The 12505-nt window shown below is 46.7% G+C and overlaps 1 protein-coding gene and 1 pseudogene across 3 annotated transcripts; one reads left to right on the top strand and one right to left on the bottom strand.

The window, feature by feature from the left end:
- Nucleotides 1-4146: 4146 nt before the first annotated feature.
- On the top strand, nt 4147-8175 carry LOC100192082 (Aspartokinase pseudogene; annotated as a pseudogene). Of its 2 annotated transcripts, none has more exons than NR_159696.1 (9): nt 4147-4404; nt 4576-4978; nt 5048-5130; nt 5226-5732; nt 6148-6227; nt 6327-6441; nt 6930-7026; nt 7148-7176; nt 7725-8171. The product of NR_159696.1 is annotated as an Aspartokinase pseudogene, transcript variant 1 (transcript). The 2 variants fall into 2 exon arrangements; NR_159697.1 differs by having other exon boundaries at nt 4269-4404; nt 4576-5130; nt 5226-5266; ... (1 more) ...; nt 6336-6441; nt 7725-8175.
- Nucleotides 8176-9004: 829 nt separating this feature from the next.
- Nucleotides 9005-11910, bottom strand: LOC100382116 (putative cytochrome P450 superfamily protein). The gene is made up of 2 exons (NM_001174877.1): nt 11008-11910; nt 9005-9800 (listed from the first exon to the last, which is right to left on the bottom strand). Exons 1-2 carry the CDS (start codon nt 11896-11898, stop codon nt 9183-9185), a joined length of 1509 nt encoding a protein of 502 aa, NP_001168348.1. The 5' UTR covers nt 11899-11910; the 3' UTR covers nt 9005-9182.
- Between the last annotated feature and the right edge of the window lie 595 nt (nt 11911-12505).

Genomic DNA, 12505 nt, shown 5'->3' with positions numbered 1-12505 from the left:
AGATAGCTCTACTACTAGGCGGTCAGTACATACAGGAGTATGTATGCATGCCGCGTGTTTCCCGATCGGTCAACACGAATGCACGCCAAATTCCTCCACGCCGCGGGGGAACACACACCCACGAACTCATCAAACGACTCGCACACACATGACATGCTTGATGACTTGACTTTGCGGCCTTTCGCATGGGAGCGAAACAAATCAGCCGAGCCTTTTGCTGGCGTGTGTTTCAAAGGAAAAAATTGGCGTTGTTTTGCTTAGCCTTGTAAGTTATGCCCACAAGACTCAGGAGGTTTCCTGTTTCTTAGCCTCTGTAACTCGTCATGGTTTGCATCCTTGGAGCAAACTCTCATGGCTATTATATTGCTATAAAGCTCGTGTCGTCATCAAGGATTACAAAACCGACGAAAACCGACGCTAAAACTGCTCGGTTTACCAAAATCGCCGTTCGGCGGTATAGGTTTACCACTGTGTTTTTATTTTTTTTATTTTTACAAAATTCACTTCAAATCTATTTTTAAGAAAGATTTATAAAAAAATAATAAAAATATGATAAAAAAAACTACATGTTCTACTTAGTAATCTAGTATACAAGACATCTAAATCTAATTTAGTTTAGCCCATTAAGAAATAGAACAATATATGGACTCGTTAGTAAAGCCCGTTAATCCGTTGATTTATCGCCAGGAGCCGGCGGTTCACCGCGGTTGGAGCCTGTACTGTAAACCATGTTTTCATTCTGGTAAACCGGATTTAGTACCCATATTTAGTTCCATACTACGTATTTTATTGCTCGAATTTAGATTTGTGGTGTTTAGGGTTTCAAAATTTAGTTTCGATAGTATGTTTCGGATTTATATATGTTATATGTTAGCATTGTTACATATGCGATGGCTTATTTTTTATGAATTTGTTACTGTTAAATGTGTTATGGTTTAGTCATTATTAAATGTGAATGCCTAATTGTTCATGGATGAATTATTGTTAAATGTATATGTGCAATTAGTATTGTTAAATGTGGATGGAAAGTGTAAGATCCAATACACACCTCCAACATTAGATGAAGACTCACTTAGCAGTGATACTTCTCTTCCTACCACGCTCTTGTAAACACGTACATTTTCCCTCAAGAATATAGATTTGATCGGCGGTGCGTGTGCGAGTCGAGCACCTGTTCCTGGGCTAGAGCAACACAACACGCCAACACCGCAAAACGATAGATGCTGATAAAATTCGATAGGAAAATAATGTGTACACGAACGAAATCAAATAATACCATGATTATTATTACACACCGAAAGCTCAGGCTGTTTTTTTTTTGAAGTAAAAAAGCTCAGGCTGTTGACGAATATATTTCTGGATCCGTCACTAGCATCGATTCCATTAGCACTGGCGTGCAGGACCACACACACGTAGTCTAGGCTAGCTTTCATCAGGTCAGGTGTCTCCAGCGAAACAGAGCAAGCTTTGCAGCTGGAATTGCATTCGATCGGATACACAGAAACCCATGTTTTTTTTTCTCTCTCTCCCTTTGTAACCTGAGACTTGCTCAACGGCTGTTTAAAGAGCAAATCCCAGGTTACGAATGAGAACCCATGCGCGCTGCTACCAGCTGAACGCGCAGAGCAGCTTTAAAGGAACACTCTTGGCAGCTGGAGGCGACGACGAGCTTTTACTTTAGAAAGAAAGATCGATCGCATAAGCTTTGCTAAGAACATATTCGCGTTTTAGGAAACCCAGAAACCGCGGATTACCATGCATGACCTGTGTGGCTGTGTGTGTGAAGAACCGACAGTAAATGTTCGGTGACGAAACCGTGGTAGGTAGTGTCTGTGTCTCTGCATCTATTTTTCTCTTCAGAAGAAGCGAGCGAACCTTAGGGGTTAAGGAACCGGCAAATTCGTCATCAGGAAATCGGAAGAGCAGGCCAAAATACTGGCCACGATGACTGATGACACGGTTGGCCAGGTGATCAATTGGGGGGTCGAGGAGGAGCTGAGCTGCGTCAATGCGTCATGCATGAGACCTAACTGCACAAAGGCCGCCGCGCCGCTCAACGAGATTGGTCAGTGAGGTGACGCCGATGCAACCAAGGGGCGTCGTTACTGGCCTGTAAAGGCAGCTCTCTGCGTTGGCGTCGGCCGGCCAATGTCGCGTCGCTGCCTCCTCTAGTGTTTATCCAGACATGGTCACCTGAACGTGACATCAGGGGAATGCCAAGACTCGTCAGTGCGAGAGCCGAGAGGGCTTTGCGGGGAGCCTCTAGCTCTAGGTGGCTGCCGCCCAAATCTCGTTTCTGGCTTACCTAACGTCAAGTCTCTCCAGGACCACGAGCAGAAATCCAGATGAGATCCATCCTTGTGCTGCTTTTCTTTCTCTTTTTTCTTTTCTTTCTTTCTGTTGTTTGGTACTAAGTCCGTAAGTCCAAAAGCTGAGCTCCTGTGTTCTCACACTCTCGTCGACCTGTCTTTGCTCTGTCTCCTTTTGGTCAGTCATGACTCATGACGACGAGTTGATGACTGATGAGTGCAACGCTGTTGTTATTGGCCGGCGATTGCCGATGCAGACTTTTCGGCTCTTTTTAGTTGTTTGTAGCCCAAATCGACGAGCCAAGCCCACCAGACAGGTGCATAGGAAAACCGAAAACGGAGGCCCAACTATTTGGGCTGGACTTCCTTCTTCTTCATGCGTGTTGTTACGTCCGCATTCCTGCTGCTACTCCGATTTAGAAGTGGCGGGGTTTAGTGGGTCCTGTTGAGTCAGCTCAAAGCGTGGTTTAAGGTTGTTTTCAGTATAACTTCGTCTTCCGTCATCCTCTTAACGTCATCTTTCATCATGCTTAGATGTACATCTAGCACGGTGTATTGCCCCATACCCTCTGGCGTATGGGTCACTGTAGAGACACCGATGCTGAGGTCTCTACGGTTGGGTCGTTCGGCCCCACTAGCAACACTGCAGAAAGTTGAAACTCAACAAGCTAGAACTGACTGCATTGTGGAGATATTGGCGCCACTACAATCTCGTAAGTAGAGCTCAAATTCTTAGATAAGGCTCTACTATCAACCGCAAGTATCCAATTATGCTTCGTTGTTCTAATTGTCGGCATTTAGTAAACAGGATGCATGTCCTAATCCATATAGAGAGCAGTTACTTGATGCTGTTCAGAGGCACTTCACAGCCCAGGTTGATAAAACAAATTTAACTTCTGATCGACTCCAGTAACTTGCATCATTATGATGTTATTAGGACCTGACAGTCTGTTTTGTTGTGTTAATTCTAACTTGCTTTGCCTAAGCCGAAGCAATTGGATGAGTTGCAGGTCATTGTCGGCTTTATGCAAGCTGCAAAGAGGATGAAGACGACTATGAAAGTGGCCTAACTGTGAAGCCTGAACCTCAACTAACAGATTCAAGAGAGAATGCAACATGTTTAATGAATGTTGCCGTGCTATGTAATATATATGCACAAAGTTCTGTAGATTTAGGTGGCTAGGTTAATAGCAACTATATTATGTTAGCCTCATCTGATGTAGATATGCCTATCTAAAGATGTTTTAACCTCTACTCAGTTCTTTCATGGTGACTGAATGTGGATTAAAATGACAAGTTTAAAAGTTATTTTGTCACCATTTTCGAAGTTCCAACATTATATTTAGCCCATGCTTTGCCCAAATTGCATGCAGAACTAATCAGGAATATAGTCTCATGATAAAACCCTTCTGCAATAGTAGCCGGGAACTGTTTAAGTGAGCATGTGTAAAGACTTATGAGTAATGGCTTGATAAAAGCTTTGGGAGGTGAATTGCAGTTAGCACCAAGACAAATCGAGCACCATGAGAGAAGCACGATGGCCAATTATAATATACCAAGTATTTAATTAGTGTTTTATCAAATTAGGCCGTAGCGTTAGCACGGACAACTCACTAGTATGTGTAAGAAGAAAAGAACACTCCTTTATGGTTGTATTTGAATTTATATTGCATCTAATGGATGATTTAACTTAATCATTGAATTTAAGTCATATCGTGTTACTTAGTGTATATATAACGAATCACGATGTAAATTCTATAATCTCTACTAGTCCTTATGTCTTTAGTATAGGCGTCCACAGCCGCACGGTTCTGCCATCGCGCGATTCCTCCGCCCGCGATTCCCCACCCCGCGCCCGCAGCCCCCCCCCCCGTCCTCCCGGCCGCAGCCGAGCACAGCCGCCGCGCCCACAAATCACGCGACTCCCGCTTCCATGTCCTCGCGTCCTCCATTGCAGCCGCATACATAGCGTCGCCCCTTCCATCGATGGCAGCCAGCCGCGCCCGCAAATCACGCGACTCCCCCTTCCATGGCGTCGCCCCCTTCCATCCATGGCAGGTCCGCGCCCCTACGCCCCAAATCACGCGGATGGAAGGTATGCGCCTCCTCTCCCTATTGCTCAGTGTAGGCAGTCCCCAAATCCGCGCGTCCGCGCCACCTCCTACTCTGCGCTCCCCGTTCCATGTCACGCGCACCTGCTCCCGCACCGGAGAACCCACCGCAAGCCGACCTCGTCCTGAGATGGCGGTGGCGCTGTGCTTCCCAGGGGTCGCGAGGGAGTCTCTCTCTGGACGCGCCCGTCGCCGCCTCCAAGCTCAGGAGGGAGCGGCGCCCGGCCCCCGCGAGCGTGAACCCGGGGCCACAATGCTTGAGGCGGAGGAGGGGCCTGGCGGTTCGCTGCCAGACGGGGTCCACCGCAGCGCCCTTCCTCAGGACGGAGGAGCCCCCCGCGGCTGCGGCGGGGGCAAGGAATGCCCAGGCGGGGTTCACCTTCGTCATGAAGTTCGGCGGCTCGTCGCTCGCGTCAGCCGAGCGGATGCGGGAGGTGGCCGGCCTCATCCTTAGCTTCCTCGACGAGATGCCTGTCGCCGTCCTCTCCGCCATGGGGAAGACCACCAATAACCTCCTCCTAGGACCTTCCATTTCTAGCTCTCAGCGCCTGAGTCAGGGTGCTCGATTCTTTCGCTTACTAGCTAACAAGGCTAGATGCGCGTGTGCCTGATTCGTTGTCTGTGTAGGCCGAAGAGAAGGCGGTGAGCTGCGGCGGAGGAGGGGCATCTGAAATCCCTGAGCTCGCTGTCATCAGGGAGCTACATCTTAGGTGTGTCTCGGTCTCAATTTGCCTTTTGGCCGCCTCTGATTGATCGTGTTTCTCCAGCATCTGGACCTGACCATGCGTTGTTTTGTTGTTGCCAGGACAATTGATGAGCTCGGTTTAGATAAGTCGATTGTTTCAGGTATGTTGTTGTTTGCTCCACTCTGCTCTTGGAACGCCTCAGTTGTTCCTCTTGCTCTATCATGAATGCTTCTGTTATACAATGGGATGTCGTTCTCTTGGATGTGCCAAAGTTTTCTCTCCCCTTAGTCTGAATAACAATTCCTGGTGGATGTATGTATGTATTCTCTTGGATGTGCGAAAGTTTTCCCCTTGGATGTGCGAAACACATTTACTCCTCACCGCAATCTGCGCCTCCACTCTCGACCCCTCCTCCTTCCTCCTCTCCCTAGGGACCCTTCTCCCCAACACGCAGGGGTAGCGTAGGAGGTGTTGTGGCGGCATTATCTAGGAAGCGGTCTGTGGACATGAGGCAGATCAACCCGAAGGTGCCTAAGGAGGAGGCTGTCACCATCTCCGGTCGACTCGTCCAGATCCTCTCCGACCATGGGCCCCTCACCATCGGCAACACCTAGAACAACACGAAGGTACAATAAACACACTGATGCCCCTACAAATATGTATATATCCAACACACTGATGCTCTAACTTTGCTGCTGCTGCTACAACAACAACAAAAAGCAGCCTATTGCCTTTCTGCGTACCAGTCATAGTGGTAGTAAGAGAGACTAGGCAGGTTCTTATGGTTATGGAAAACCACAAAAGATGAATTAAATCGTAGCCCATCCTAGCTGCTATCCGTTGTGGTATTTGGTACATTTGCAACTGCAGTGTTTCCCTTCTGTTCCAAATTTTCAATCCACGGTACCTTTGCTCGTTTTGTTCTACCCCCACTAGGGTGCCTATTTTGCTCTTTTTTTCTATGTGAACTTGAAATTAAATGGGATCACATTTATAGGGAACTGAAAACGGGATTACTTTCTTCGTCATGTATGAATTTAGGTACCCAATCAACCAGTCAGTCAGGCAGAGTGGCAAAAGCTGGGGAGCGATGCAGGCGTCAGAGCAGCAACAACGGAGGAGTAAGGCGCGATCGTTGAGTTCTTATCATTTTTCGTTGTATAAATTCAGTGTATTCACATGAAATCAATCAATTAACAAAATATCATTTATTGATTTAGCTCTGCCAGTGTAGATGAGAAGGAAACACGCAAAGAGCATCAAAAGCAAGTTCAACGATCTTATGTCAACCCATCCACCTCTGAATGAGGCATATTCAGATGTGTGTGTATTCAGGTTGGAACCAACTATGCATCAGATTTTTAAGCTCATTCTGGATAATGTACAACCTATGACCCTTTTCCATTAATTTATGTTTTTTTGTTAAACATTAAATTCATCCATCAAAATTTAGAGAGGAGTATAGGACGCCAAAAATTGTGTAGTATTTTTTCTGAGCTAATAAGTAGTCGAGTCTGGTATGGTAGGATAGGGTATCTAGCTCGATCCTTTTCTTTTTACAAAATTCATTGATTTTGTTCAGTGCTGTTTGTTTCTGATTTTCTAAGTAAAAATGCTTTAAATTAGAGAACTTTTCTAGATGGAACAAACTGAAGGCTGCATGAGTGCTAGGAACACAAAAGCTTTGATGATTCTGTTGCATGTTCTTTTGCCCCCAAACCCCCCACCCCACACAATAATTTTCCCTTTTCTATACAGACACAGGAAATTCTATAAACAAATGTCTTTATGTTCCTAGCACTCATGCTGCCTTCAGTTTACAGAGCTCAATATGTTACATCGACCTTCCCAACCCGCCGGCAGAGCTTAAGAAGCTCAAGCACAAGAAGTGCCTCGTCCAGTCCCCCCAACTCCTTCATGGTACTTGTTATTATCCCTAACATTCTCCCGTTTCTGTGGTGGGTGTAAGCTAGGTTGTTTTCTGTTCCACTTTTCACTATCCCCATGTATTAGTTGTCAAAATCTTATTTTTTTGTTGCAGGATGTCAAGTGCCAACGATGCTTCAGCATGTAAGTTTTCCTATCGCTCAGATTTCATCCAAGGTTTAGATTGGTCTACTTCTCACCATTAATTCATTGTGGTTTACCATTGAACATGGTCGGGTTCATGTGTTTGGCCTAAACTGAGGTTCTTTATAATTGGAATAATTTTCCTGTCAATAAATAATTTATCCAAATATTGTAGCCATGTACTATAGCATCTGTAAACAGTAATATTGTGCAGATTCATACATAAAAATGACATTAGCCAACGATGTGAACTTGAAAGAGTTTGTTATGACCGAATGAGTTTTCGGGCGCTGATATTAAGGCCATCTGCACGGAGGCTAGATGGAGTTTTTTTGGTAGCCAGTTCATTTGTGTTGGTTTCTGTTTCCATGGGTGAATTAGGAGGTGAATGTGCCTGCAATACATGCGGGTGTAATCTAACGTTTTAGCGGATTCTAGGTTTCCATGGCGTGAGATTCCTCTATGCGTTTTATTTGATTTCTTTGTCTGTTTGTTCTTTCTGTTTTTAATTCAGTAACGAGATCACAAATTGATTTCCCAATTTGCAGGTCCAATTCGCTTGTGGCATAGGAATCTCATCCTAGATTCAATAGAGGGGCTGCAATGCCGGCATCGCCATAGCTGGAAATCGAGCACTGACGGACACCGGGCGCCGAGATGGGCCGTCTTGTCCACCGCCGCAAGAACCGCATGCGTTGGAGCCATCCTTACACCTGCTCCTACTTCCGCGCCAGCAACCCAACACGCCGACGACACGAGCTCCTCCTTATAAAAGTGACATCTTTATTGTATAGATAACGAATGGTTATAGTTATTTATTCTTGTGTCCAAGTGGTATTGGATTTTTTTAGCTTGGGGTTAAAGAAAAGACAGTCATGTACTTTGCATCTTTTTTGTATTTATGTTTTATGCTAAATTGTGGAATAACACTATATTAGTTGTTAGCAAAGAATTTCTGAGATATTAAGGTTGATGATAATATATGTTGTTATTTCATTTAATCATTGTGTATTAATATTTTATCGAATAATTTGTGTACCGTCGCAACGCACGGGCACTATACTAGTTACTATATAGATACAAAATAAATTTACTGGAGTTACGTATACAAATTTTGAACGGCATACCATTAGATAAAATTCTAGATCCGTCACTCCCGAAAGGGGTAAAAAGAATCAAATATACATAAGCAGAAAAAGAAACCGATAGATAAGGATTGACTCTTTGGTCAATGGGGTACATGTTTTTTATCAAGACCATGTTCATAAGGTGGGCTCTGACCGATAGCAAAGGTAGTTCAGAAATCAGACATGCATGTACATTGTCTAGCGCCGTCGATCGTTTACCAGCACGTATGTACATTTTCCCTCGAGAATATAGCTTTGGTCGGCGGCGCGCGCATGTAATCGAGCGCCTGTTCCTGGGCTAGGGCCACACACAGCACCGCAAAAAAAGGCCACATGTCGATAAAAATCGATAGGAAAAAAAATGTGTACACACGAACGAAATACCATGCTTATTATTACACACCGAAAGCTCAAGTATACATTTCTGGATCCACCACTAGCATCGATTCCATTAGCACTAGCGTGCAGGACCACACGTCGTCTAGCACCGTGGTAGGTAGTGTATCTGCATCTATTTTAATTTCTATTCAGAAGAAGCGAGCGAAGTCTACCGAGCAGAAAACCAAATGAGATCCTTGTGCTGCTTTTCTTTTCTTTCTTTATGTTGTTTGGTAAGTCCGTAAGTCCAAAAGCTGAACTCCTGTGTTCCGACGGCAAAGTACTCTGTTCCTTGTGTAGTGAATACGAGTAACGAGTTCATTACACCAAATATGTAGAATGGATTCATGAATCATGATGCATCACTCCATGTAGAATAGATTGATTCTTCAAACCAAACATCCTCTAACCTATTTGCTAAGTTTATTTCGAAATTTGATAAGGATACATGTACATATATCGACCATAGAATAGTTAACTAGAATAGAATAGCTTGCCGACTCAGATCTCTGTGGCTATAGCACAAAGAGGCACGGCCTTGGTCAACGTGATGCCGAAATTCTCAGCCATGTCAACTCCATTCCTCTCTAGCTCAGCCGGAAGCCTCCATGCAAACTGATTCAAGAGCGACGCAAGCAGCAGATGCACCATCCTGATCGCCAGCGGCATCCCAGGGCAGATCCGGCGTCCTCCACCGAACGGGATGAGATCGAAGTCCCCGCCCCTGAGATCAACCGCCTGCTGCGTCTTCTTCCCCAGGAACCTCTCGGGCAAAAACTTCTCAGGCTCAGGCCACGTCTCCTCGTCTCGACCCATCGCCCATACGTTTACGAACACTCGAGAACCTTCGGGAATCACGTAGCCCATCATCTTCACGTCGGCCTGGGCACGCCGCGGTAGCAACAGCGGGGCAGCAGGATGCAGCCTGAAGGTCTCTTTCACCACGGCTTGGAGGTAGGGCAGCCGCCCAATATCAGATTCCTCGATGTCTTTTCTTGGGCCGATGACTGTTGCAAGCTCGTCGCATGCTTTAGCCATTGAACCCGGGCTTCGAAGCAGCTCCACCATTGCCCATTCCACTGAGCTGGAGCTTGTGTCACTCCCAGCAGAAAACAAGTCCTAAAACATAAGCAAGATGTTAAGTTTTTTTTAACGAGCTACAAAGACGTTAATGACACAGTAACTGATATTTTTTGTAAACTATACATGAAGGCCATATATATACAAAAAAAACATAAGCAAGATGTTAATTTTTTTTAACGAGCTACAAAGCCGGCCTTCATGTTTAGTTTACAAAAAAATACAGCGGCCTTCTGTGATATATATATAGAAATCCATGAAATTCCTAAACCCATTGTTCTGTGTACCTAGTTTAACGATCGAAACTCACTTCTGAGTTCTGAAACATTTAATTTACGTGGTGCATGCTTGGAAACAGCAAAGCCTACAGTTATATGGTTCTATGCAATCTCTTAAGCTGAATTACATATAGGTTCGCATTGCATGCACGTTCAATATACTACAAAATCTGAACATATTTGATATATTGTTATTTAGATAAATATATATATATTCTTGGAAATGTGTATATTTGTCTTAATAAATTTTTAATGATGTTTTTTTAGATTTTAGTAATATATATTAACTAGGACTGTGCGTTCCAGTATACCCGAAATTCAGGTCGGGTAGTTCGAGTTTTATATATTTCGATTTTCGAGTAACTAGGAGGTCAACCCAAACTCGATCCAAATTTTTCGGGTATCTAAAATTTCGGATACCCAAACTATCAGGTTTGGGTTCGGGTATACTCAAAGTACCCGATAGTTTCTACTGCCTGTCTGTCCTCTGCACGACTGCACATCTGCGCTCGGCACACGGACCTGGGCTGGGCTCCTGCTGTCCTGCAGTCTTGCTCCTGGCGTCCTACACTCGGCACTCGGCATCAAGCAGCCAAGCACCAAGCACCAAGCAGGCAGCCAGGCGCCCAGGCACCACGCTGTCACGCACCAGCACCAGGCAGCAGCACAGCACAGGCTGCGCACTGCGCAGGCACAGCACTCGGCAGCACCAGCATTGGTATTCAATTTGAATACCAAGTTACAAAATTCTTGTAAAGTATGCATAAAGGTCACGTCTCTCGAGAGTAATCCAACACGAAACGCCAATTTTTACTAGTATATGAAGATGACGTTCCTTTTTGTGAGTTTGTGTGAAAGCCGTATCTGTTTCGTGTGCAGCAGCGTTAAAGTCGCGCGCAGAGTATGAAGAGAAAGAAATTCAGTGAATATACAATAGTCGTAGCTAGTGGAAAGTTTCTGCGGCTCACCGTGAAGAGTGAACGGAGCGTGTCGCGATCCAGGCCGGCCGTGTTGTCATCGTCCTCTGCGGCGTCCAGCAGCAGGTCGAGGAAGTCGTTCTTCTTGGGCTCGCCAGCGTCGCGGCCACGCAGCCTCGCGTCGATCTCTTCGTCGAAGATCCGGTGCAGCCGCGCGAACAGCCGCGCCAGCCGCCGCCGGCAGCCCTGCAGGTCGGCAACGGCGAGCGCCGGGAAGAAGTCGGAGACGTTGGGGCTGCCCACGGCCTCCATGATGTCCGTCACCACCTCCTGGAACTTCCTGGACGCGCCGTCGTCCTCGAGGCTGGCCAGGTCGCGGGAGAAGATGGTGCGCGAGACGAGGTTGAGGCTGGTGGTGAAGGCGACGCGGCCGACGTTCACGGGCTCGCCCCTGCGCGCCAGCCGCCGCACGTGGTCCACGAGCTCCCGCGCCTTGTCGCGCCGGAGGTGCTGGAGCGCGTCCAGCCTGTGCGGCGCGAACAGCTGCGTGCCCATGATCTTCCGCAGCGCGCGCCAGCGCGGCGCGTTGGGCAGCCACACCGTGGAGTTCCTGGCGTGGGCGCCCGGGGCGTCCGGCACGGACCTGTTGCTGAAGGCGGCGTCGTGCCGCTGCAGGATCTCCCGGGCGGCGGCCGGGGAGGAGGCGACCACCGTGGTCACCGAGCCCAGGCGGAGCGACACGAGCGGGCCGTGGGTCTTGGCGAGCCTGGCGAGGGAGCGGTGCGGTTGGTTACCGAGCAGGTGGAGGCTGCCGATGATGGGCAGCGGGTGGGGTCCCGGCGGTAGACCACGACGACGACGGGCCTGCACGAGATGGCCGAGGAGGTAGACGCCGACGAGGGAGACGAGCAACCATGCCAGCCATGGCAAGAGCGCACCCATAGTCAATGATTGCTAATTAAGCTCCGCTGTGGCTGCTGTCTGTGAGTGGAGTTCAATAGATGATGGGGCCGATGCGTGTGTTTCGTCTTTTATATAAAGGACATACCCGCCACGTTCACAAATTGGATTTTTGCATGGCGCGGCGCCGCACGGGCGATGCAAGTCGTGCCACTGCCGCGTGTTATGTTTGACTCACCGGTCGCCGCTAGGACGGGTGAGAAGAGAATACGTAAACGTGCCACCAACCTTACGGGTAGGGATGGCGGTGGATAAGATACTCAGTGGGCACATAAAGCTATATTCATAACACTAAAAAAATTAACCCATATGCATATCCACTACCCATCATTGATACAAAATAATGTCATACTCATACCCACCATAGGTAGCGGGTACCCATCGGGTACCCATACCCATTAACATTACAATAGACATGATTATTTGAATCGTAAAAATAAGTACCAGCATAACAAATGTGTCGAGCGCAACATAATTTTATCACAGGTTCAACAATATTTAACATTAAATGTCAATATTATGCCTTCAAATCACACAAAACATAGCATTGATTCTATAAAACTATGGATAAAACATAGCATTCATTTTA

This window comes from Zea mays, chromosome 5 (assembly GCF_902167145.1).
Source record: "Zea mays cultivar B73 chromosome 5, Zm-B73-REFERENCE-NAM-5.0, whole genome shotgun sequence".
NCBI classification, from domain to species: domain Eukaryota; kingdom Viridiplantae; phylum Streptophyta; class Magnoliopsida; order Poales; family Poaceae; genus Zea; species Zea mays.
This window is presented reverse-complemented; position numbering and strand designations above follow the sequence as displayed.